This window comes from Strix uralensis, chromosome Z, assembly GCF_047716275.1.
Source record: "Strix uralensis isolate ZFMK-TIS-50842 chromosome Z, bStrUra1, whole genome shotgun sequence".
Classification (NCBI taxonomy): domain Eukaryota; kingdom Metazoa; phylum Chordata; class Aves; order Strigiformes; family Strigidae; genus Strix; species Strix uralensis.
Window position 1 is genome coordinate 15,506,984 of NC_134012.1, and position 23,705 is coordinate 15,530,688.

The following is a 23,705-nucleotide window of genomic DNA, read 5'->3' on the forward strand; positions in this document are numbered from 1 at the left end:
TCTTTAGTTGTACCATAAATTTTGTCTGAAATTGGACGACAGCAAGTAAAAAGCTAGTAAACATTTTACTAGCCCATTATAAGGAATTAACACTCTTGGCAATGAAACTACAGAATTCGCCCACAGTCTGATTTGACCCAGCCCGAGGCTCCCACCGCCGCCTCACGGCTCCCGCTACACCGCCGCCCCCTCACGGCGCGGCCCGACCCGCCCTCGACGATCGATTGCTCAGGCCCCTCTCGGCCCCGCCCGCTAGAGGGCTGGTCTCCGCGCGGAGCTCGATTAAGAAGGCCTTTCCCTGAGCGGCAGCTGCCGCTCCCGGCCAACCCGCTGGTGTGGCGGCGGGGGGCAGTCCCGCTGCCGTAGCGAGCCGCCCGTGGCGGGGACGCAGGTGCCGCTCCCGATGTTGCGGTGGCTGATCGGCGGCGGCCGGGAGCCGCAGGGCCTGGCGGAGGTAGAGCGGCGGGAAGGCGTGGCGGAAGGGGACAGAGCAGCTCGCGGCGGGAGGCGGGGCCAGGAGCAGCGTTAAGGGCCGCTGGCGGGGGTGAGGGAGCGTTGTCCTCTCAGTCGGGAGTCGGCGGCAGGGCTGCCCATCGGGACAGCTGCCCTTACGCAGCACGGCGCCGGTGGAGGGCCCTGGGGAAGTTTAGGTTCTGGGCAGGGGGCGCGCTGTGAGAAAGGGGGCGCTGGGCGGTGCCTTTCCGACGGGGTGGGTCTGCTGTCCCGTGGTAGCGCGACTGGGCCCTGCGCTGGGCTCTACGGAGCAAGGAGCCTTCAAGGCTGGCTCGCAGCCTGTGAGACTTTATGGCTGTTAGAAAGGGTTACACGCTTCATTGAAGAGAAGGAGAGGAGGGGAAGAAACAGAAAAGCAAACAGCAAAACCCCCAATCTGAGCTTGGAGGAGCTGAAGGGCTTGGGAACCATCCCTGTCAGGTGCATCCCGGCTTCCTGTCTCCTGCTCATTGCATCCTGGGCAAGTGGGAGTTACACTGTGTACCTAGCAAGGTATGGAGTCCTGCCCTCAGGACTCCCAGGTTGATAATGTAAATTATAGGAAGTAACTTATTATTTATGTGGCCTAGTTGTAGTTTGTAGTAGTCTTCTAGCATTTCTTCATAGTTTCGCATCCATAAAATAAACTAGGCCTATATAGTGTACTGAACACTTGACATCCTTTCTGTGGCCTTTCAGAAAAAAGAGTTTTACTGGATTTGAGAGATTATTGGGGTTTTCTTGTCCCTAAGACTCTGCTAAAGGACTCAGCCTGGATTTAACAAGAGTGAACACTATTACTGGGCTCCTTACACTTAGTGCTTTTGTAGTCTAGACAAATATGAGGAAGTAATTATTTTTCAGCTGCTGTACATGAGCAAGTCATGATAATATCATGGTTGCTTTCAAATGCTAGTAGTTACTTTGGTAGAAATTGGAGTCTGTACCAAGTTGCAATGATGATGTCTGGGAATGCCTCTGACCTTTGTCATCAGTCAAAATGTTGGTTGTATTGCAGTCATATTTAGCAGGTTTGTGTGCTGTTGTTTTTAAAAGGAAGATGGGAAATATGCAACAGCTTTCTAAGATGAGCTAGAAAACTACATAGGTGTGTGTCCCTCTCCAAAGTTTAACTCTGTCTATGGTTAAGTTATACTGTGATTTAATAAAAGCATGAGTCAAGATGTGGTCCAGTTCTTCCATCTTCCATTCATAGCCTGGCTAAACCTGATCCCTGTTGGGGACTTCTGTTCCCATTGCTACTACTTTGCTGAATGATGGTGATAATTTTGCTTCTCTGTGGAAAAACTGAATAACAAACATTGATAAGGGTTAGTCCCTGAACTATTTTTCCTGCATTATGTAATATTGTTTCATCTAAAGATCGGCTTCATAACCATTAATTCTCTCTGTACTAGTCTTAAATAGATAGGGAGGCCCATAGCAGTGTGTGGGCTATGGGTTTATGGTGTTTGTTTCATGGGCTATGGCTTCAGCCAGTCATGAAAAGGCTGGATGTATTAGAGTGACATTGCACTGGATGAATAGAAAAGTCCTCTGGCAAAGCTGTCCTAAATTCTTGAAATGTAAATTTCTCCTTACCCATTTCTTTTCTTACTGTGGAATTGAAAATCATTTAGACTTAAGCTCCTGAATATCTTCTGTTGATGGCCATGGTGTACATGTTAAGCAGGGTAACAGGAGCAGTCTAACTGCAGTAGCATAATGGTCCATATAAGCTAATTTATTATGCTTCATGATGCATACATAACTATGTTTATGTACTCTTGTACCCATATTTTTAGTGAATTGCTTTTGAAAAAACTCACTTTTAAATGCTTCAGATTACAGGGGTTATAGGAAGTTCTGAAGCTGTGATGAGTGTTCCGTTTTTTTGTGATTATCTTAGCAATGTTTACAGGTCCTGCATAAAAACATACAGGTTGGGAATGTTTTCCATTAGATCACCATCTAGCTTTTTCTTCTTGGTGTTGCTAAAAGAGTTCGATTAATAGTTTATGTCAAAAATAGATTTCTCCAGAGAAAGAATGCACATGTAACCCAACAGTTAGTCAATATTAATGACAATTGGAAGAGAGCATAGCTTCTTGTATGACAGTACTGGGAGGGAAAAAACTGTTACTTTGTTGTTATCTGTAGTACTTCATCAGCACTGTACCTTTCAATATTCCCAGGCATTCTTAGAATTAAGAAAATATAAGATTGGACACATCATTCAGAAGAAATAGCACTGTCTTGTACTGAATAGGAAGAACAACAGAATATAGAATTGGGATGTTAATGTTACAAATCCTGACTTTTTCGAAGTGGTGTTGCAATTGTTTTGTGAATGTGTGTTTCTGTTGATAAATAAAAATGGAAGTCTCCTGACTACAGTATTGGTGATGTCATCCAGGATGGTGAGATTTGCTTAGGATTTTAAAACCCTCAATTTTTTTAAAGGAATGTTTTTACTAGCTTTTGACAGCTGAACTCCAAGTTTCCATATTTGTCCAAACTTTTCTTTATAACCATGCAGACTCCACTTGCGTTATTTTAAATTGTAACTGGTATTCTCACATGCTTGCATAAAATGAACAACAGTTGCTTCATGAAATGCATCAGATAGCACAAAACCAAGATCAAATCACAAGAACTAGCATTTTGACAGCCTCTTCATTTTAAAAATAAACACACATTTCTTTCCCTATTTATTAACTTTGTCATTCTTAAATTCTAAAGAATAGTATCATAGTATCAATACAGAAGTAATAGAAAAATAATTTATTATTCCTGCAAGAAAATATTGAAGTTTCTGAAGATAATATGTTTGTCTTCCATGTAGGATTACCTGTCACGTATGCTGCATGTTGTACAGTGTTCAGCAGTTACTGTTTTACACTGTAGGTTCTGTTGAAGTCCTTAATGAGGAGGCAGTCCTGGAAGTAAAATGATGTTGACTGTTGTGTAAAATAAATCTAGAAGGAGGAGAGTGCTGTCACTGAATTACTACTGAGATACTTAGCTTATTTTTTTTTTTTTTAATAATGTCTAACAGCAAGTTGTTCCAGAATGTGGAAGACCTTAAACACAAAAAAGTTATATTCTATTGAAAGAAACTGATTGAGATTAGCAGAACTATCAGGCCTTGAAACTGCCGTCCTATGCAACGTTTTATTGACCCTGCCTGGTGATCAGCTTGCTCCAAGTGATTGATTGCTCTTTTAATTAATAGTCTAGTTGGGGGTAATTGCAGATGCTGTTCTATAAAATGATTAATCATTCCCTATTTTTCTTAAGTGGTTTGGTTTTGTATTTTGTGAATAGAGTCTCAACAGATGATTGATATATTATGTAACAATAGCATTTATTCTTCTTTATTGTGAATATGTCATCTCTATGTAGAATTTTAGAATTGAACAGTAGATGAAAGATATGAGAGGTTTACAGACCTCTCGGAAGAGGTGTAATTTAATGAAAAACTGAATGTATGGGGAATTGAGTCATGAAGCTGGCTCCACCTGACAGCTTGTGACTAAACTGGGTGTTCATCTTGGTGTATCAGTGATTAAAGCAGTACAAAATGTTTTTGTTAAACAGAAAATGCTATATTATAATTTAATACATGCTATAGAAAGCATGCCTTATTATTTACTTGAAATAATAAATTATCTTTTGTAATGATTTTCATTAAGGCAAAATGGTATTTCAGAAACTTAATTTTAAATATAACTATACATTCACACATGAGTCTATATGTAGATTGTTAGGCATTACAAAGACCTGATGAAAATAATCATGTCACTACAAAATAAATTTCATTCCTTTTTTATGAATTTTAGAAATCATCTGTACAGACAATTGGTGAAGAACAAATACAGAATCCTTACACAGAGCTCCTTGTGTTGAAAGGTCATCAAGATATAGTACGATTTCTAGTGCAAATAGATGATTGCAGGTATGAAGTTGCATTTCAAATTGTTTCATAGCATCCTTGGCAATACTTCAGAGAATATTTATGGAAATGTAGTAATATTTTTAATCCTCTCTTTTTATTTTTGGTGGGGGAGGGCAGAGGAAGCCTGGAGTTAAAAAAGGCAAGGGATGAACACTCCCTGTTCTTGGTATGTTACTACATCTTGTGGCTTCTCTTGTAAGTTACACTTTCATGAGAAAATAATGACGATGGAGTTACATTTCTTGATACAAATTCATTTGTTTGAAAATACTTTTAGCTAATTTGGCTTTTGTTTTTCAGGCTGTTTCTGAGTTGAATGTTCCCTTCTGTATATGCATACACACAGTTTTTCCCAGGACAATATGCAGTAGTGTCTGCTTCCGCTCTGAGTGGATGTGTTTTATTTTTGAATTGAGGACAGCTGTTAATTCACCTTTTGGTTCTACACAAGCTTGTAATAGACTCCTGCAGATACAGTGTAGCAGTTGAACACGATATTTTCAACAATATTGAATGTTGCTGTTCCTTTCTTTCCAATATTTTGTTACACTTTCTTCTGAAACTCTAATGCTTAATTCACTTCAGCTTCGGTTAATGCAACTTTTCTCTGAACTTCTCAGATTTTGAAATTCTCCCCACTTTACTCAGAATGACTACTTAGTAGAATTCAACCTATGCCTAATCTCTGTATTACATATCTCCTCCAATTTGATCCTGTTCAACTTGATGTATTTCTCCTTTGAAAACTGACAGTTCCTTTGTTTCTCTCTTCAAATATTTACATTTGTGGACCTTATTCTCTGACAATTTTTATCTGTTCTGTTCTTAGCTCCTTCCAACTTTATTGTGAACTCTGAGGACAGAGTTATCTAAAAACTGGAAAACTGGTTATAAAGCAGAGATGAAGTCACTACATTACCATTGTCACTTTGGAAGTGTGACTGGGAGAATAAATTATGATAGTTTTATGCTATGACCTGGCTTCTGTCCTAGCTTTGTCTAAATTCAGTCCTTTCATTGGTTGCTACTGAGAAGAGTCTGTCTGTGTCTTCTATTATCCTTGTGTGTTCTCTAATTTAACTTAATCCTGTAAGAGAGGAAATATTTATCTGCCTTAAAAGTAAGGTTGTGAAGCCTTTAGTCAATAATAAGAGAAGTGGCTGATGTGGAGAATTAAATAGAAAACCTTTAGCAATAGGCAACAGTCTCTCTGTTAAGGAGCTCTAGTAATTTATATCTTTTATGGATTAGGCACAGAAGGGGATTTCTAATATATTTGTCAATACACTACACAAGTTAACACGGATATGAGTTTGGTATACAACCTTGCAGTGTACAGCAGATGTTTTGTGAAGGAAGGTTCTCTCCTTCCCCATGCACACTGATCAGGCTGGTGGTCTCTTCCAAATTTGGAATGCCTGCAGAATCTTATTTTCTAATAATTTTGTAAAAATATATATATAAAAGTTATATATAGATATATAAATTTCACAGAAGACTACATGGAGAATTTTTAGCTTATCAGTTTTCATTCTTAATGTCATAAATATATATATGTATCAGAAAAGTTACATGTGTTACCATAAAATTTATATTTCTCCATTATAATAATCCACCAGAAGATTCATATAAAAATAGGAGAATCTTGTGGGTTTTTCAGTCCTTTTTTTTTCCCAGACAAGTTATGAAAATAACCTTTCCTCAAAGTACATTTTTCCCAAAACATGTACTCAATTATTGTAATTGATCTTTATAGAAATACCAAAGTATTCTTAGATTGCACACACTGTCTGACACAGAAATCTTTTACCATTTGTGGCTTCATTGTATAGTAGCAGGTAAATCATTGAAGCTAAACTAATGATAATCAGTGTAAAACTAAAGCCTGGAAGACCACATTGAAGATAGGTTATGAAATAGCATATGGATAAGGAGTATGTTGTATAGCTGGTTAATATTCTAGGAGTTTGAGGTCTTTAATTGAGTTGCTTCACTGGACAGTAATTGTGAAGTTTTATTTATCAAGAGTATGATAGTTTCTGGACTGTTAAACAGCTGATAGTATTTTTCACTTGATTCTTTTCAGTAAAATTAGTACTGTTACTCAGCTTCTGAAATGTTTTTATTTAGTTTCTGCAGCTATTCCATTGTGTGCTTTTTGTCAACTAGTGTAAGCCAAGTTTCACGCTTCAGGTCTTTAGATAATATCATCTTATTGAGAATTTTGCAGAAGGATTTTCTTGTGTTCTCAGTGGCCAAGCTAAAACCAGTGAGTGGAAAATTTACTCGATTGGTTTTTGAAGATACTAAATAAATCCTGTATAAATGTAACAGAAGGCTGTTTTGTTTTGGTTTTTTATCTTAATTTCTCTTGTACTTTTTGAACGTGAAGTAAAGGTCATAGTGATTGGAAGATCATAAAAGAAGGCTAAGTCTCAGCAAGAATCTTCCAAAAAATGGACAGATGAAATTGCATGTAGTACTCTAGCATTTGACACATTAAACTAAACAGAGTTCATAACACATTTTAATAATAGCTTTTTTGTTGCTCATTTGACCGTTTCTTGCTTCTTCAGGAAACAGACAAGGTTATAGATGATGGTGATTATGACTGGAAAAGAATCAAGTGACCCATGAATCTCCACCTTGGTGAACAGAATGTAACTGCAGGATAACCGACTCTCTTCCTTTATATTTAAACAGAAATCCTAGTTAGAAGATGAGGAGGAAAATACGTGAAACAGCACTTTATTGAACTTCTATGTTGATTAATTACACTCATACCTTCTTTCAAACACCAGTTTTCTTCCCAGAATTTTGTTTAAGTGGCACACAGCTCCAATATTACTCAAGAAAGGAATTGGAATTTAAAGAGTTGTTGCTGAGTTGTGAAAGTCTTACTATTTTAAGTTCTGGATGTTGTGACAGAACAAGGTATAATAGAGCTAAAAGACAACAAAAGATAAGAAATTAGTGTTATCAGATGTGCATGGAAGATTGGTTTTTGCTCTAATCTTTTTAAAGAAGGGGCTTCATTGGGTATAAAATAATGAAAGATATGAAGAAAATACAGCTTATGCTTTTTTTTTACTATAATAGAATAAATCAGGATGGTATGTGGAAGAAAGAGGGAGAAAAAAACCCCTATGGCTTTATGCCTGAAAACATTCTGTTAACAAGTTTCACAAGCATTGTAATCACAAAGAGTCTGAAAGAAAGTACCTGTATATAGTTAATGAAACCATCTGTAGCTGCTAACAAAAAAATTCAGAAGTGATGTAACCTCTGTTCTTCATGACTTTCTTGTACATAGTTCTTACATAACTGTTTTCTGCTTTTCCATTACGTTATGCTATATTGAGGTTTTCAGTTTGGTTTTTTTTTCGTTTCAGGTTTGCATCTGCAGGAGATGATGGAATCATATTTCTGTGGAATGCTCAGGTTAGCTTTTTTTGGGGGGGTTAGCTTGTGTGCTCTGGAGAGGATAGAAGTTGTAGAGGAGTTAGAAATGTTTAGTAGCAGAAAAGCAGAATAAAAACAGAGCTACTGTTTGAAAATGTAAAAGTGGGGGGAGTCTGTCAAATCTTGGTTTACAAAGAGCTAGAAAAGTAAAAGCGCTGTGAACCCAGGAGAACAGTAAGTTTTAAGAGTTAGAATGTTATGGGAAGACATAGTGATTTTAGAGAGATTTGAGATGAAATGGTGATGTGAAAAGTAGAAGTGAGTATGAACTTGTGGCTTTAATTCTTTAAAAATATGTTTGGTATTTGCTGTAAACACTGCAATGTTGACTAGTAACTCAACAAATACGTAGCAAGGTCCTAGTCCTGCCAAGATTTATATATGTACTTAAGTTCTAAGTACATTTCAGTGACTCTATAGCTGTATCTATTTGTAGTATAACTGATTAGACTAAGTGGAGAGCTAACACAAAACTGTATTGGAAGCACCAAAGTCAGTGGAAGTTAAACGTTTCCTGAAGTCCAGAAACAAGGCATTAATTGCTTGCTGTGATAAAAATCTTCTTAGAACTTCTGAAAACCGTACCAAGACATCATTTTTATTGTGGAAATAGAGCTCTGTAAGTGTGATACCCACTGTTCTGCTCTTCTGCGCTGTGTCTCTGTATCATTGACAAAATTATAGAGAAGGGATGACAATTAGACCTGTGGCAAGGGAGCTAGTATACAAGTTAGATTGTTCAATAGAAGATTTAAAAGGGAAATATACTGTATTGTCTAAACTATGAGTATCGAACATTCAAATTAAGGAAGAAAGATATCTCAGACTCAACTTTTTTTAGAAACCTGAAAAATTTGTGACATTTATGATGGTGTAACTTTAAAATACAGAAGGCAGAACTTGAAACTTTTCCTCTCTTTTCAGCAGTTTCAGTTAGCGCTTTGCTGTTGTTGAAGGCCTTTTACAAGTCTATAATTTGGAAACGGAAATTGGTTTTGAATATTCAAGACTATATATACTCAACATCTGAGCAGTCTGTGAATGTAAAACTCATAGATATCCAGCTTAGGAACTGAGTTCCATTTTCTACTTCTGTAGGATTTTTATTATGTTTTTGTTAAAGCAAATCTTTTGTAGTTTTAGTTTAAAAACTTAACCCACAAGTGTAAAGAAGTTTATTTATAACTACCCTGTATTTTAATTGTGTGGTTAAAATGCCAGTAGGCGTCTGCATGTTTGTAGGGTTTTGCCATTTAACTAACAGAGCAGAAATAGCTGCAGTTATCTAAATCACCAGCTTGAAGCTGTAGATAATGTACATACTAAATAAAGCTGTCAGGAAATTGCCAGTACTGTGTTTGCCATAAATATAGGTTAAGTTTTTCTAATCATTAAAAAAAAGAAAATACTCTTTCAAGAGATGGTTTGTCAACAAGTCTGAATTACTGTAGTATCAGTTAAAAAGGGTGAATGGCCAATATTTACATTAAAAAAAATGAGTTTAATACAGAACTTAGTTCTTGGGGGCTTTTAGAGGGTTTTTTACTCTTAGTCATTTTTATTATGTACTACTTCTTTACACTTATACTTAATATGTTATTTAATTCTGTGCAAGATCTTGAACAGTATTGAAGGTAATAAGAAGTAAATCCATAAATTACTTTAGACAGGAAGATTTTAGACTCTTGGAAGTTCTTGCTTTCAAAAGCCATTTGTTACTTATGTAAAAACTACCTGTAGTTTTCTGTGTTTTTATTTTTCAGACTGGAGAAAAACTTTTTGAACTTTATGGACACACACACAAAATTACAGCTATAGCACCATTTTCTTCATCAGATACTTCTGAAGAACAAACCCATTTGATTTTAACAGCATCAGCTGATAGAACAGTTATTGTATCCTTAGATCTGGAGAGGATTCAAATTTCTATGGGCTTTTTGTTGGTTTTTACTTTTAAAGATAGCATTGAGACAGGCTGCAGGTTGGTTAAATTTATTGGCTGATAATATCCAGTAGGTATAATTGGATTACACTAGGATTTTACTCATTGTTGCTCACAAGTAGATACAATCTGTGCCACAAAATCCATAACAGACCTTTATTAATATGTCATTTTGGCCAAATATTGAAAAGACAGTCAGGGTTTAGAAGACTGAGTCTCTGCATACCTATTTCCCAATCTGTCATTTAGCTACAAACACAACTGTTATATTTATAATATATAAAAACCTTTCATCTTCCTTAATGAATAAAGTCAGGTTTGGGACTGCACTAGTGGCAGACAGGTTCAGAAAGTGTCATGTTTCCATTCTACTGTAAAGGTAAGCTGGGGAAACCCTAGGTGTTGCTTTGTTGTATATAAGAATCTATCAGGTATGCCTCATGGGCCATGTGGGCGGGTGTGTTGAAATGAACAACAGTGTTTGTTTTAAGAACAGGTACATAATGAGTGGCTGAGAAGTGGGCACATTTCTTAATTGGTTTTGGAACTCTTAATCCCTCAATTTTCTTTTTGAAAAGATGTAAAACAAAGGTCATTTTATGGCTTAGTTTGTTACTGTGTTGGAAAAGGCAGCCTACAGTCAAACTAGTTCTTGAATGTTAATAGAAGAAAAAAATCTCTGAAAAATCAGTTTTTGCATTGTTGATGGAAAAATGTAAAACATAGTATGTAGTGAAATCTGTATTTCTCAGGAAAGTGACACCTTCATACTGTATTTCATAGTACCTACAGCTTTATCTACCTAAAGCTCATGATCATTTCACAGAGAAATTCCCTGTAGAACTTTTGCAGGGGACATATATCTGATTTTTGTTCTACAGTGTTTGACAGTTCTTCAAAGACTGGATGTATGGTTGTCTGGAGGGAGTGATCTATGTGTTTGGAACCGAAAATTAGATCTCTTGTGTAAGACCAGTCATCTTACTGATGCAGGTAAAAATGTAAATGACTCATTATAGCTGTTAAAGTGCAAGTAAAATGGATCTGTATAATGATGCAAAACCAACTTGGCAAATTCTCGTTAGTTCTAATGATAACATTAGGTATTAGAGCCACTCTCTGTTTTTTTTAAATGTCAGACTTAATAGTTTCAGAGTAAGACTGCTTTTAATCTCCTGTGCTGTGTGAATTTTAAAATATATAAAATCTCAGTAATTGTATATATTAGCTTGGACTTACAGTTAGACCTTGGATGCTGATTTATACATGTTTGCTTTAGTATGGACCAGATCCTTTGGCTGGCTTTCTCTGTGAATGAACAGGGTTTTGATTATTCCTAAGTAAAGCTTTCTAGTAGTAAAGCAGTAAAGATTTCTTTTTATTGTTAAGAATCAGTACTCTTGATATAGAAAATGCAGATTACAGTAAATGTAATCAGATCTCAATGTCAGTCATGCTTTTATGTTAATAAGCTTATATATTACCTGTCCCATTTAAAAAAAAATTATTGCATATTATTGCTATACTTTACAAAGATACCTATGAAGCTGTGAATCAAATTCAAAGTCAGAACCAATATTTTCCTTATTTTTGTCACAGAATGGTAGGCAAAACCTTCTATCCTTTGAGGATAGGTGGTGGGCAAAACATTCTGAATCTTTGATGATACTTCTTTTGGTTCAGTATGAAAAATCATGCCAAATATGAGTTGGAATTGGTAATATAGTGCTTAGTGTGAAGTGCTATTGAAACTTTTGTACAAGGGGTCAATGGGATGTGCATCATGGGCTCTGTCTTCCCTCCTGATCTCTTAATTCTTTTGTGGGGAAAGAGACAGATAGCTTATTCCTTAGAGAATTTTCCTTTAATGGTGTGGCAGACAGACTGGGGAATTCTGTACAAGATGAAGCAGAGTAACAGCAAGCTGGCCATTTTATCTTGTGCCTTATTCTCCTTCAGCTGACTCTGCACAATGTTTCAGTGTCATGCATACTGTGGTAGTATCAATATCTAATAACTTTGGTACTGCATATGTTTAGAGTCTCAATGATTACCACAGTGTCTTTAATATCATCCAGCATTAGGACATAAACATCTTAACTGTATTTAAAATAAAAATTATCAATTCTCAGCTTTACCTCAAGTTTGACGTTCAGAATTCTGCTGGATTCAGGACCAAAACTCCTGACTCTGCCTCATTCTGAGGTAATTTGTTCACTTCCAATGCCATTTAACTTTCACTTCAGGCAATATGCTTTTATTTTGGTAATAACTTATAAGTGGAAGGGAGATTATGAAGAACTTTATTAATAAGGAATTAACAGTTTTCTGTATTGTGGCAAATGAATATCCTTTTTTCCCTTATCTCCTGTATTTTTTCAAAGGTATCAGTGCTTTGGTTGAATTGCCTAGAAATTGTGTTGCAGCAGCTGTTGGCAAAGAGCTAAGTGAGTATGTTGCATTTCTGTTAAATGTTCGTGTTCCCCTATAACAGCTGTTTGTCAGAGATATGTGTAAAGAGCGTGCTGCTGGAATTGTATAGGAAAAGTAAATGGTATTGGTGTGTTTAGCAACCTTCTTCCTTTTTCCCTTATTTGACAAAGAGGCAGACAATACAAATCTCATTCAGGAATTTTGTTGAGATCTGCATGACAGAACTTTTCTGTATTCTCTGTTATTGTTATTACTGTTATTGCCACCTGTCCAAATCTGATTGTGACAATCTACATTTGTCTTTCTGGAGAAGGTCTGGAACTCATTATCTGAGCTGTCAAATACTAGGCTTCTCTAGAGCCTCCTTATCACGAGATCAGGAATATGAGATATTGCGGATCGTGTTATACCATCCAAAACTGTAATGAGACAATGTGATGGTTTCTATTGGTCACTTGGAGACAGGGTTTTCTGTGTACACAAACTGTAAATCATTGTCTAGCTGTCAGTGGAGAATCTTTCAAATAAGACTGTTTTATAAAATTACTGAAATCCCAAAATACGGAAAAAAATCCAGGAGAAAAAATAGAGCACTGAATTAGCAAAACAGCAGCCTTTGCTCAATATGATTAAATATTTCGCTGAAAAATAACAATGTGATATTCTAGTCAAAGAATCAGGAGCAAATTAAAAATAGTTGTCTTGTGTTGAGACATTGGTATACAATGTAAATTTCCATCTGAACTTCCCACAGTTTTTTGTAGTGCCCTTGAGATATAAAAGAAACTTCAAGTGGTTAATATAGTCTTAATTCCTGGTGATTTTGTTTGCCTTACTAGAGAATATTCCACCCTTTCAAATAGTAGTTTTCAATCAGATGAGCCCTTAAGAAAGATCATAGAATCACAGAATGGTTCATTTAGTTCCAGCCCCCCTGCCATGGGCAGGGACACCTTCCACTAGACCAGGTTGCTCAAAGCCCCGTCCAACCTGGCCTTGAACACCTTCAGGGAGGGGGCATCCACGACTTCTCTGGACAACCTGTTCCAGTGTCTCACCACCTTCACAGTGAAGAATTTTTTCCTTACATGTAATCTAAATCTACCCTCTTTCAGTTTAAAACTGTTACCTTTCATCGTATCACTATACTCCATGATAAAGAGTCCCTTGCCATCTTCCCTGTAGGCACCCTTGAAGTACTGGAAGGCTGCTATAAGGTCTCTCCGAAGCCTTCTCTAGGCAAAACAGCCCCAGTTCTCTCATCTTGTCCTAGTAGGAGAGATGCTGCAGTCCTTTAGATCATCTTTGTGGCCCCCCTCTGGACCTGCTCAAGCAGATCATGTCTGTCTTACACTGACGGACCAAGAGCTGGATGTGATACTGCAGGTGGGGTTTCATGAGAGCTGAGTAGAGAGGGAGAATCCCCTCCCTTGACCTGCTGGTCACACTTCTCTTAATGCAGCCCAGGATATGGCTGGTTTTCTGGGCTGCAAATGCACGTTGCTGGCTCATAGTTTTTCATCCACTAATATCCCTAAGTCCTCCTCTGCAGGGCTACTCTCAATCCACTCATCTCAATCCAATGCCTATTTTTGCGTGGGATTGCCCTGACCCGTGTGCAGGACCTTGCACTTGGACTTGCTGGACTTCATGGGGTTTGCACAGGCCCACTGCTCAAGCCTGTCCAGGTCCCTCTGGATGGCACATCCCTGCCCTCCAGTGTGATGACTGCACCACGCAGCTTGGTGCCATCAGCAAACTTGCTGAGGGTGCACTCAGTGCCACTGTCTGTTGTTGCCAACAAAGATGTTAAATAACGCCGGTCCCAACACCGACCCCTGAGGAACACCACTCATCACTGCTCTCCACTTGAATATCGAGCCATTGACCACAACTCTTTGAGTGTAACCATCCAGCCAATTCCTTATCCACCAAGTGGTTCATCCTCCAAATCCATTACTCTTCAATTAAGAGAGAAGGATGTTGTGCAGGACAGTGTTAAAAGCTTTGCACAAGTCCAGGTAGATGACATCAGTCACTCTACCGTTTTCCACCAGTGCTGTAACCACGTCGTAGAAGACCACCAAATTTGTCAGGCGTGATTTACCCTTAGTTGAAGACATGTTGGCTGATGTTTCACTTTTGGTTTACTTATCTGTAAACATGTCTAATACTTTTCACTTCTGCTTTCTGCAACTTCTGATGTTGACTGATTCTCTGAATTTCAGTTACTAGGCTGAAATGTTTTATCCTGTAGCTGCTGTAGTAAGAGGTCTTAATAATAACACTGAAGTAATTTATTCCCATTTTCTTTGGTGTTATGAGTGGTCATAAGTGGCTTTGCACATCTTGAACTGTCTTACTTATGTTTTAGTTTGTGTCTTTCTGAAAATGATGTGTTTTATTTAAGCATAGCTACATTTTATTCTGAGTGATAAAGCTCATTTAGACAATTTCTCTCTGTCCTTGAAGTCATTTTTAGGTTGATGACTTCTAATGATGGGTCTGAAGGTTGGAATATCCTTGAAGTAAAACGCCTTGTTGACCATCAGGATAACATTTTATCATTAGTCAGTGTCAATGGTAAGAGTCATTTTATAATGTTACTAGTTTTCTTAGTTACCAGTGGGATATTTCAACTATTGAGTTTTTATTTGGACCAAACTTTTAACTGGAGTGAAACTTCATAAATAGTACGTGTACCTTCCTGTGTAGCTGCAACAGTAGTTAAATATGACAGTATAATGACTTCATTTATGGATTAATAGTGAAATGAAACCAGGCAGGTTATGATGTAGAAAAGGCACAAAAGAGGCCATGTCATGGATGGGAATGGATCTCTGGATCTTCTTCCTGTTGGGAAAGTCTAAAATCCTATTTTCTTCTTCTGATTCTTAAAATGGAATATACAATGCCATGTCCTTTGCAGCTGTAGTCCCAAGGTAACTGAAAGTTCTGGGTGTGCAGATGTGGGCCTGCATATAGATCCATTATTTAGAGGCTCTGAAAGATGGTGCAATCTCTGCTGCTCATTAGGGCAATGCTGAACTACTACTTGAAATTCTGTCTACTCTACTACAGGTATCAACCCCTTCTACTTTCTTTTTCCCTGTATTTTTTTATGGAGCACCCCCAGAGCCCAGGGCAAGTTATTCCTGGTGTGATAGAGTGTGTGTTTGCCCTCGGGTTTATTTGTGACAGCCTGGTTGGGCACAAAGGGGCTGTGGTACAGGGGTAGCAAGAAGCTGGAAAGAAGAAAACTTGGATTCTATGGTAGTTGTTTATGGGGTTTCCTGTTGCCATTACTTTCTCCTTTTTTATTATGAAGGGGAAACAATATTGGGCTTAAAAAAACAATATGCTACCTGCATTAAGTATTGTTGAAGCAGTTCCTTTCCATGTGTGATTAACAAATTCATGGGCAGCTACTTCAATGTTGTCATTAACTCATCCATTTAATTTGTCATCAGTATTTCTGTTTATGGCAAAGACACACTTTGCTATGTCTGAGAGCTGCTGACACACCTGCTTGTCCAAGAATAGAAGGGTTTTGTATGTGGGCAACAAATGAACTTCAAATACTTGTACATACTTCTGGTGACATTCCTTGCCTTTGCTATAGTGTACTGTGCACTGACTGGTGAATGTTCTCCTTCCTAGTTTTAATTTTACAAGAGAGAGCTCATCTCCTTTTGCTTATCTGAACTATGCTAGGTAATCAAATGAGTATTTACTCAAAGGGAGAGGTTTCTGTATAGTCAGTTATATACTGCACATTCTACGTAGCTTCACTTGAAAATGGGCTCTCAACTTTCTAGGGTTTGACTTTGTGTAAAATGGATTTTTTTTTTAATATCATTCGATTTCTCTGTGTGTTTTTTTTTCCCCTCTAGACTTGACTTTTGTGACAGGCTCTCATGTGGGTGAGTTAATAGTTTGGGATGCACTTGACTGGACAAAGCAGGCATCTGAGTGCAACTTCTGGGACTCCTCTGTCCATCCAGATGTACAGCCAGAAATAAAGTTATCCCAAAGCCGAAATGAAACTTCAGTTCAACACTTAACATCTGATGAGGAGGTAAAAAGCTTTAAACAGAGTAAACTACTTCACATGAACTAGCATGACCCTACCACAGAAGGCCAAGTGTTTTGTGTTTTCAGTTTGCTTGTTTTAATATGAGAGGCTTCTTTAAAATGCACTCAGCTATTTTTTATACAGTCAATAGTTTTTATATTAAAAAATTTTGATCATTGAACTAACTGAAGGTTATAATATGTTGATGGTATGGGAACTAACATAATGGACTGTCACAACAACATTTCTTTTTGACTGACGAAGATTTATTAATTGTTTACAGTACCACTAGAGAAAAATAAATAGGAGGTGTGTGTTTTGATGGCATATATCTTTCATATTCCATGATTCTCGAAATGCAGTTCCCACAATAATACACCTCTTAAACCAGTTATAGCTGAGGGTTCTGTGAAGTGAATTAAAAAATGGGTGTAAGTTTGTGCTTAGTAGTAAATAAATATGCTCCTTCTGTTCACATAGGCTATACTCAATTGTAAAGAGCACAAGTATGGGTCCAAAATCCAGTCTACTGTAATCATACTTTGGAGATAATTGAAGAGTTCTTGATCAGAACACTCAGGCAGAACCCAGTTATTGTTCAGAAAACACCAAAAATCCTCAGGTTGTTCTTTTGTGAAATATTACCAACTGTTAATGGCAAAAGAGAAGGTGTGTCATAGCTGGGGTACAGTGGGATTCTGTTTTGGGGCCTGTTGGTCCATTGCTGAGGAATGAGTATGAATCCATTTCCAGAAATCCATTTCTGAGATATGAGCTATAACAAAACAAAAGTGATGGAAAAGCCTGAATGTAGGCTGAGGGCCAAGTAGTCACCCAATGCATTTGTCTGTTTGTAAGAAGAGCATTTCTGAAACACTGGAGAGAGAAACGTGGGGATAGAGATGTAGTTGTCTCTAAAGGCAGGCTTTCCAGCAGTTTTGTTGTGGGTGCTTAGTTCTAGCATGAGCAAAAAGCCAATCCAGTTCAGGAGGAATTCTATAATTTGGCTTAACATTTTGATTCCCTGCTTGAAAGCTACAAAAGATGTGTTTTAAGGGAGGGGAAAAGAATTTTGCGAAGTTCAGAAATAGTTAAAACATTGAATGTGAAATCTGAGACTGCTGAGGGCTTTCTTCCATTCATGGAACTAAACTAAAATAGTTACAGAATTTTATTTATGAGACTTTTGAATGGTGAGAAGAAAAGGTGGTTCAAGTGTTATGTCCTGAAATAGAAGGTGCTTTTAGGGCAGAGCTGTCTGTATTGTAAAGTTCCTACTTAGAAAGTGGTGAAGAAATGTATTCCTATAATGAATTACTTTGTTACCTGCTATCTAGAAGCAGAACACTGTTCATGTTAAAAATAAAATAAAATTGGTGTTTTCTCTGTTAGGAACTTTGTCAGCAAGCTTGGTAGTTAGGTAGTTGGAGAAGATGTACTTGTCTGGTTTGACACTGTGCTTGTAGGCAAAACATCATTCAGAAACAAATGAGATTGTAATGATTTGACAATACTGGGAAACAGTGCTAAGGAGTGCATCTGCTGTCCTGATAGGTGCGTGTGTGGTTTTTAACTTGCCTGTTAAGATAGGTGTACAATTTACACTTCATCTTTTGCAAAGCTATAAGACTATATGAAACTCAAGAGCCTGTCTGAAGGTAGAAGACTCTAAGGGAGAAAAGGCTGAGATACAGGAGTGGAAAGCCATTGAATTGAGCCTCCCGCAGAACTAGGAAAATAATAAAAATGGACTCAGTGTTTTTTCCTTGATTTGGTAGAGCACTATCAGAAATCTGCACTTAGTTTCAGAGCTGTTGGAGCTCCCACCACAGATGTGCATGAGGAGAAAACAAAAGTAAATGGAAACAAAACCCAGCAAAAACCTGGACAAAGAGTTTTGAACAGTATCAAAACACCGTTGAATATAAATACAGGAGATTTTAGTCAAAGACACTGGGTTACCAGTTTTACAAAATGTTGACAAGGGTGTAGTGTGGACTGCTTATGAGACACTAATGTTTGTGCTGTGTAGTTGGAAGCAGACCATTCAGGGGAAGGATCCAGCATATCATCGCCTAATAAAGGTATCTTCAAAAACTCAAATATATACTGAATAGAAACATTTTGCACTCCTCTGTTTGGTACCAAACGTTCATTGTGTGTACGTACACATGACTGTATGTTTGTTCCCTCTGAAATAATTACAAGTCACGAGAGGGTCCAGGTCCAATGATCTGTAAACTGTTTGTGGCTTTTTAGGGCCATGATGGTTATAAGACAGAATCCCTGCACATTTCAGAAAGAGCATTGAATGCAAAATGGTTCCAGATCTTTGCAATATTGTGTAACAACTTTCTGTGAGAGAGTTCCTTTTCTACACTCAGTAGAGTACAAATGCTTGAGCAAGAATTCTTTGTGAAGCTTCAGTTAAATTTTTAAAGAAATGGCAAGAATGCAGAACAGCTTCTTGTATATTCAGTCTTTCTGGATAAAACAAGAGTTTGTCAAAACACAATGTTATTTTAATGTAAAAACATAAATTTCATTGGAGAAATATGTTGATTTGTTGGTATCCTTGATTTCTGCTTAGACTGTAAGGTACAAGATGAAAATACAGAAATGAAACAACTGCTTAGAGTATAGGAGGATGTCTCATTTCCTCAAAAAAAAATCCGTAATTTTTTCTATAACTTGCTGATTCTGTGTGTTTGGGATAAAGCAATAACACAAGGACAGAAATAAGCTAGATAATGCAGGCTAGATGATGTCATAGTACTGTTGGAAATCCATTACACGCAGGGTGATCTTTCACTATCTGTTTCTGTAAGTTGTTACATTGGATTTTCTTTCCAGTGTGTGTTTGCTGCTGTTGGGAAAGGCATATACGTATATAATCTTCAAATGAAGCGTGTGATTGCCTGCCAGAGAACTGCTCATGACTCCTCTGTACTACACATTGAGAAACTTCCAAACAGGTATGAGTCATGGTACACTTTGTTAATGCAGTAAAGAAATGCAGAATTTGGAAGGGTGGCTAGAGATAGTCTGTAAAGCTACATCTGAGTTCTGGGGCAGGGACATGACCTTTAGTTTGATTTGCTTTTACTAGATAGAGCTTGTTGATCTAATTTGTCCTAGTTTGAGTGAGTGGTGGGGGTTCTTGGTAGTGGTGGAGGGGCTACAATGGTGATCCCCTTTGAGAAGCTTCTCAAAGCTCCCCTGCCTCCAAGTTGGACCTGCCTTTGCACCAAGGTCGAGCCAATTAGCCGTGCCTCTGCAATATGACATTTAAGAAGGGGAGCCTTGGAGGAGGAGTTGGAGTTGGGAGGAGAAGTTGCGAGGAGAACATCTGTGCAAACACCGAGGTCAGTGGAAGAAGGGAGGAGGAAGTGGGGGGACATGGGCTGGTGCAGAGTCCCTGTGCAGCCCATGGTGAGAAGGCAGGGCTGCTACCCGTGGAGGTCTGTGGTGGAGCAGATGCCAACCTGTGGTCTGTGGGGGCCCCACACTGGAGCCGCTGACTGCACCCAAAGAAGGCCAGGACCCTGTGGGAAGAAGCACTGCTATTGTAGTTCAGCACTGGGAGGATTGCAACATGCTGGGGTGTCCCACACCAGAGCAGCTAGGGAAATGCTATGGCCTGTGGGAGGGACTCATGTCAGAGAAAGTTTGTGGAGAACTGTCTCCTGTGAGAGGGGGACCACACTGGAGCAGGGGGGAGAATAGCAGAAGTTTCCCGCCTCTCCCTGAGGTGGAAGAAGGGGTAGGACTGACTGCACCCTCCAGCCCCTGTCCCCTGTGCTGCTGGTGGAGAAGTGGTAGAGGTATCAGGAGCAAAAGCTGAGCCCAGGTAAAAAGGAGGGGTGAGGGGAAGGTGTTTTCAAGATGTTGTGAGGCTTCTCACAGTCCTACTCTGTCTGTTAAGTGGTGGTGGTGTTAGTTTCTGAATTAAATTTATGTTCTTTTTTTTCTTCCCTTAAGAAGTCTGTCTTGTCTGTGACTGTAATGGATGAGTCATCCCTCACTGTCTTTATCTTGATTCCTGAGACTTTTGCTTTGCTTTTTCCTTCTCAGTGTTGGGAGGGGGGGAAAGGGGGAGTGAGTGGCTGCATGGTGCTCAGTTGCCCTCTGAGCTCAAACCACTGAGCCTTCTGCTTTATTTTCTCCTCACTGTTGTGCAGGAAGTGAGGAGTGAGTGGCTGCATGGTGCTTAGTTGCTCTCTGAGCTCAAACTGTGGCAGAATTTTTGAAAATGCATCATTGTAATTCAGTGTTGAAAGCCTATAATCCAGTATGCTTGATGTACAGGCTCAGAGTGAAATATCTTGGCTCTTTTCAAAGTCAGACTTGATAAAGCACTTTTGTCTACACTGTGAAAATTGAGCTTAGTGGCATTTTACTTGTATAAAGCAAAGGCCTATGACATATTTGGTAAATATTTTTTCACTAAATATTTTGTAGCAGTTGAAATGTTTTAACAAAAAGAACTTCCAGCCTTTGTTCATTAGTGCTGAATTTCTAGCTGGAACTTATTTTGACAGTCAAGTTGGACAATTTGCTACATATATATAATCTAACAGTTGTGTTGTTAGATCCCTTTATACTCTTGTTCAATGGAGCAAAAGTCTGTCAGGAGATAAAAATTAGGGCCTTGATCTTGTAAATGCATGTGCTGTTCTAAACAGGTAATGAAAAGGAGTATCTTTCCTTTTGTTGTTTTTCCATAAGAAAAAATAAGTTTTTGCTTAGTGAAAGTAAGCTTATGGAAGCCAGTTAATAGAACTGTGTTTGCAGTCTGGACTTGTTTTTTGTTTTAGAGAGTGGTGTGCTTTTAAAATGGGATTGAAAATGTATTTTTTTTTTTTCACCTATTTTGCAAGTACATTGTAGTTTGTCCTACTACAAATGCATCTTGTTTTGTATGGGACATCTGGATGTCCTGCTACGTTTGAGAATTCTAGCAAACTTGTGTAGCATACTTGTGTAGAACCTGAGGCGCTTGCTGTCTCTTTTATAGAAACATCACAAGGTGACTTGTGCAGATAAGTATCCATGCTAGCGTTGCTTATCAACTGTTTTTACAGGCAGCTGATCTCCTGTTCAGAAGATGGCAGTGTGCGCATTTGGGAGCTCCGAGAAAAGCAACAGCTGCCAGCTGAGCCAGTTCCAACAGGTTTGCTAGTAGTGGGGGGTGAAAAGAACATTGAAAAAGAGTAACGGGAAACCCAGTATTTACCATATCGGAACAGAGAGGCTTACAGCTTTGTAAGAAGAGATAATGTCTTGTGTTCAACCAACTGATAACAGGGGTGGGAGGGGAAACTGAAGAAGACATGGGTGTGCAAGCCCTTCAAGATCTGATATGGGAATTTAGAATATCGAGCTGAAGTGGTTCTGTGCCATAAAGCTTATTTAGAGTGTACATTGTATCAGCTGGTTTAACAAAAATTATGACCTCGCCTGACAAACCTTCATCCACTTCTCCTTGTACTCAATAGTGCTGGATCCTCTACCATGCAAGAGTAAATAGTTGCAGAACCTTGTGAAGAAAGCTAAAGAGAAGCTTGTGGATGAGCAGCTGGCACAAAAACATGTGTTTTCCACATCTCCTCCTTGAACTTGGAATGACAGTGGGACTCACTTGGAGGCTGTATCCAACTTCACTTACTTACTACCTCTGGGTGTCACAGTCGTCAGGGCTAGTTGCTAATGTTTTAGGAAGTACATACATTGCCTGTGTAGTGCTTGCTGTTTGACTAGGCTGGCAGCTTCCCTGGGCGCTGGTAGTTGTGGTCTTGGACAGGTGCTCTGGACAATATAATTAGCTTTATGGATTGGCATCAGTAATGAGATGTTACTGTCTCTTGTAGGAATTTTTTTATTCCAGCTGTGAATAATTTTCTTGATGTATATTGTCTGCCTGACTGTTCACCTGTTGATGGTAACTTTTGCAAATATCTTTTTGCTGCCTGGGTTGATTTAGAAAACTTTTTCAGTGTAGCTGGTGACAGCTGATCTACACAGTTCTGTTTCTTATTGTGACAAGTGGTACTTGGTTTCACTTTGGAAATTTATAGTTTCTATGATGGGAGACATTTGAAAGAAACCGTATGCAATACCAAGATAGGTGGACTGCTGTTGATTCGCTCTATTTTTATACTAAGGAATCCCCTGAGTAGTTGTTCACCTCTCCAGTTACCTCTTGTACCAGGGCCATGGTCTAGCACACTTCTTGTTTTGTGTGCTGGTGGGGCTGAAGAAGAGGCAAAAAGAAAGTCTGAACTGCATTGTGTACAGAACCCAACTTTCTTACTTGTTTCAGTATTATTACACAGTTCTTCTGGAGGCTATGACACAGATGTGTATTTTCTTGCTATCTAAGTGGAACAGGTGGAGTAATAAACTCCAGTTTGGCTGATAGTTTTAAATCTGAAGGAGAAAGCCAGTGGGCAGTATAAAACCAGGCAATTCAGCATCAGAAACTTGCTTGTTACCTGTATGCCAGCACTCTAATGCCTTAGTGCAGGACTCACAGGGAGAGACTGGCACCTCATTTCTCTCCTTACTGCACATGTAGTGGTTTAGGAGGACAGAGCAAAGGTAAATGTCACTGTCCTGCATCTACCTTTTGCTGTTCAGTTAGTTCATTTAGGCAGTCCTCGGATTTCTTGCTAAATCTTTATATTGTCTGATCCAGGTGAGTAATTCAGCGTGTTAGCTAAATTACGTCTAGTAAGGACAAAAGACAAAGTAGCTATGCTTCCTTCTCCCTCAAGGTGAATAATCCAGATACAGAAATGCTGCACAGTACAAAGCTGCCATCATGTTGTCATGCAGACTGTCATGCTTTTAGATTTTAAGTGACTTATGTAGTTCTCTCTAGCTAGAGGAAATAAATTATATCTGTGATTTTTGCCAAAATAAAGGATATTTTTTCCAGGGTTTTTCAACATGTGGGGCTTTGGAAGGGCAAACAGGCAGGCAAGCCAAGCTGCTAAGAAGATGCAGGAAAATACACCTATGTATTTCTTGGAGCTTGTTGGTGATTTGATTGGTCATTCATCAGCTGTGCAGGTAGGTCAGTTTTAGTAAGAACAAGAAAAAATGAATTTCACTTGCTAATGTAATTTTGGTGCTGTTACTTTAACAGCTGTAACTTTTGACTGTCGGTTTCTGGAGGCTGGGAACACGTTGGTTGTGGGGTATATGTAGTGCAGTGTGAAAACAATAATCCATACTGACTTAAAGTTCTAATGAGAACTCAAACACTCACTGGTGCCCGAGGATTGTGTGTGCAGATGTATACGTACATGCTACAGATAATCTTGTGGGGTATTGGGTTT

At 38.5% G+C, this 23,705-nt stretch overlaps 1 protein-coding gene across 4 annotated transcripts in view; it reads left to right on the forward strand.

Moving 5' to 3' along the window:
• Positions 1-271: 271 nt before the first annotated feature.
• Positions 272-23,705, forward strand: part of WDR41 (WD repeat domain 41) — a 30,021-nt gene continuing 6,587 nt past the window's right edge. The window contains exons 1-12 of one of the 4 annotated variants that reach the window (XM_074856589.1): positions 272-454; positions 4,335-4,450; positions 7,843-7,891; positions 9,676-9,807; positions 10,171-10,233; positions 10,736-10,847; positions 12,239-12,301; positions 14,760-14,870; positions 16,181-16,365; positions 19,216-19,337; positions 21,447-21,535; positions 23,303-23,436. In XM_074856589.1, the coding sequence (XP_074712690.1) occupies positions 404-454; positions 4,335-4,450; positions 7,843-7,891; positions 9,676-9,807; positions 10,171-10,233; positions 10,736-10,847; positions 12,239-12,301; positions 14,760-14,870; positions 16,181-16,365; positions 19,216-19,337; positions 21,447-21,535; positions 23,303-23,436 (1,227 nt within the window). In that variant the 5' untranslated portion in view covers positions 272-403. Of the gene's footprint in view, positions 455-4,334; positions 4,451-7,160; positions 7,385-7,842; positions 7,892-9,675; positions 9,808-10,170; positions 10,234-10,735; positions 10,848-12,238; positions 12,302-14,759; positions 14,871-16,180; positions 16,366-19,215; positions 19,338-21,446; positions 21,536-21,860; positions 23,437-23,705 lie in introns of those variants that run through there. The other 3 variants (XM_074856591.1, XM_074856588.1, XM_074856590.1) reach the window with 3 other exon arrangements.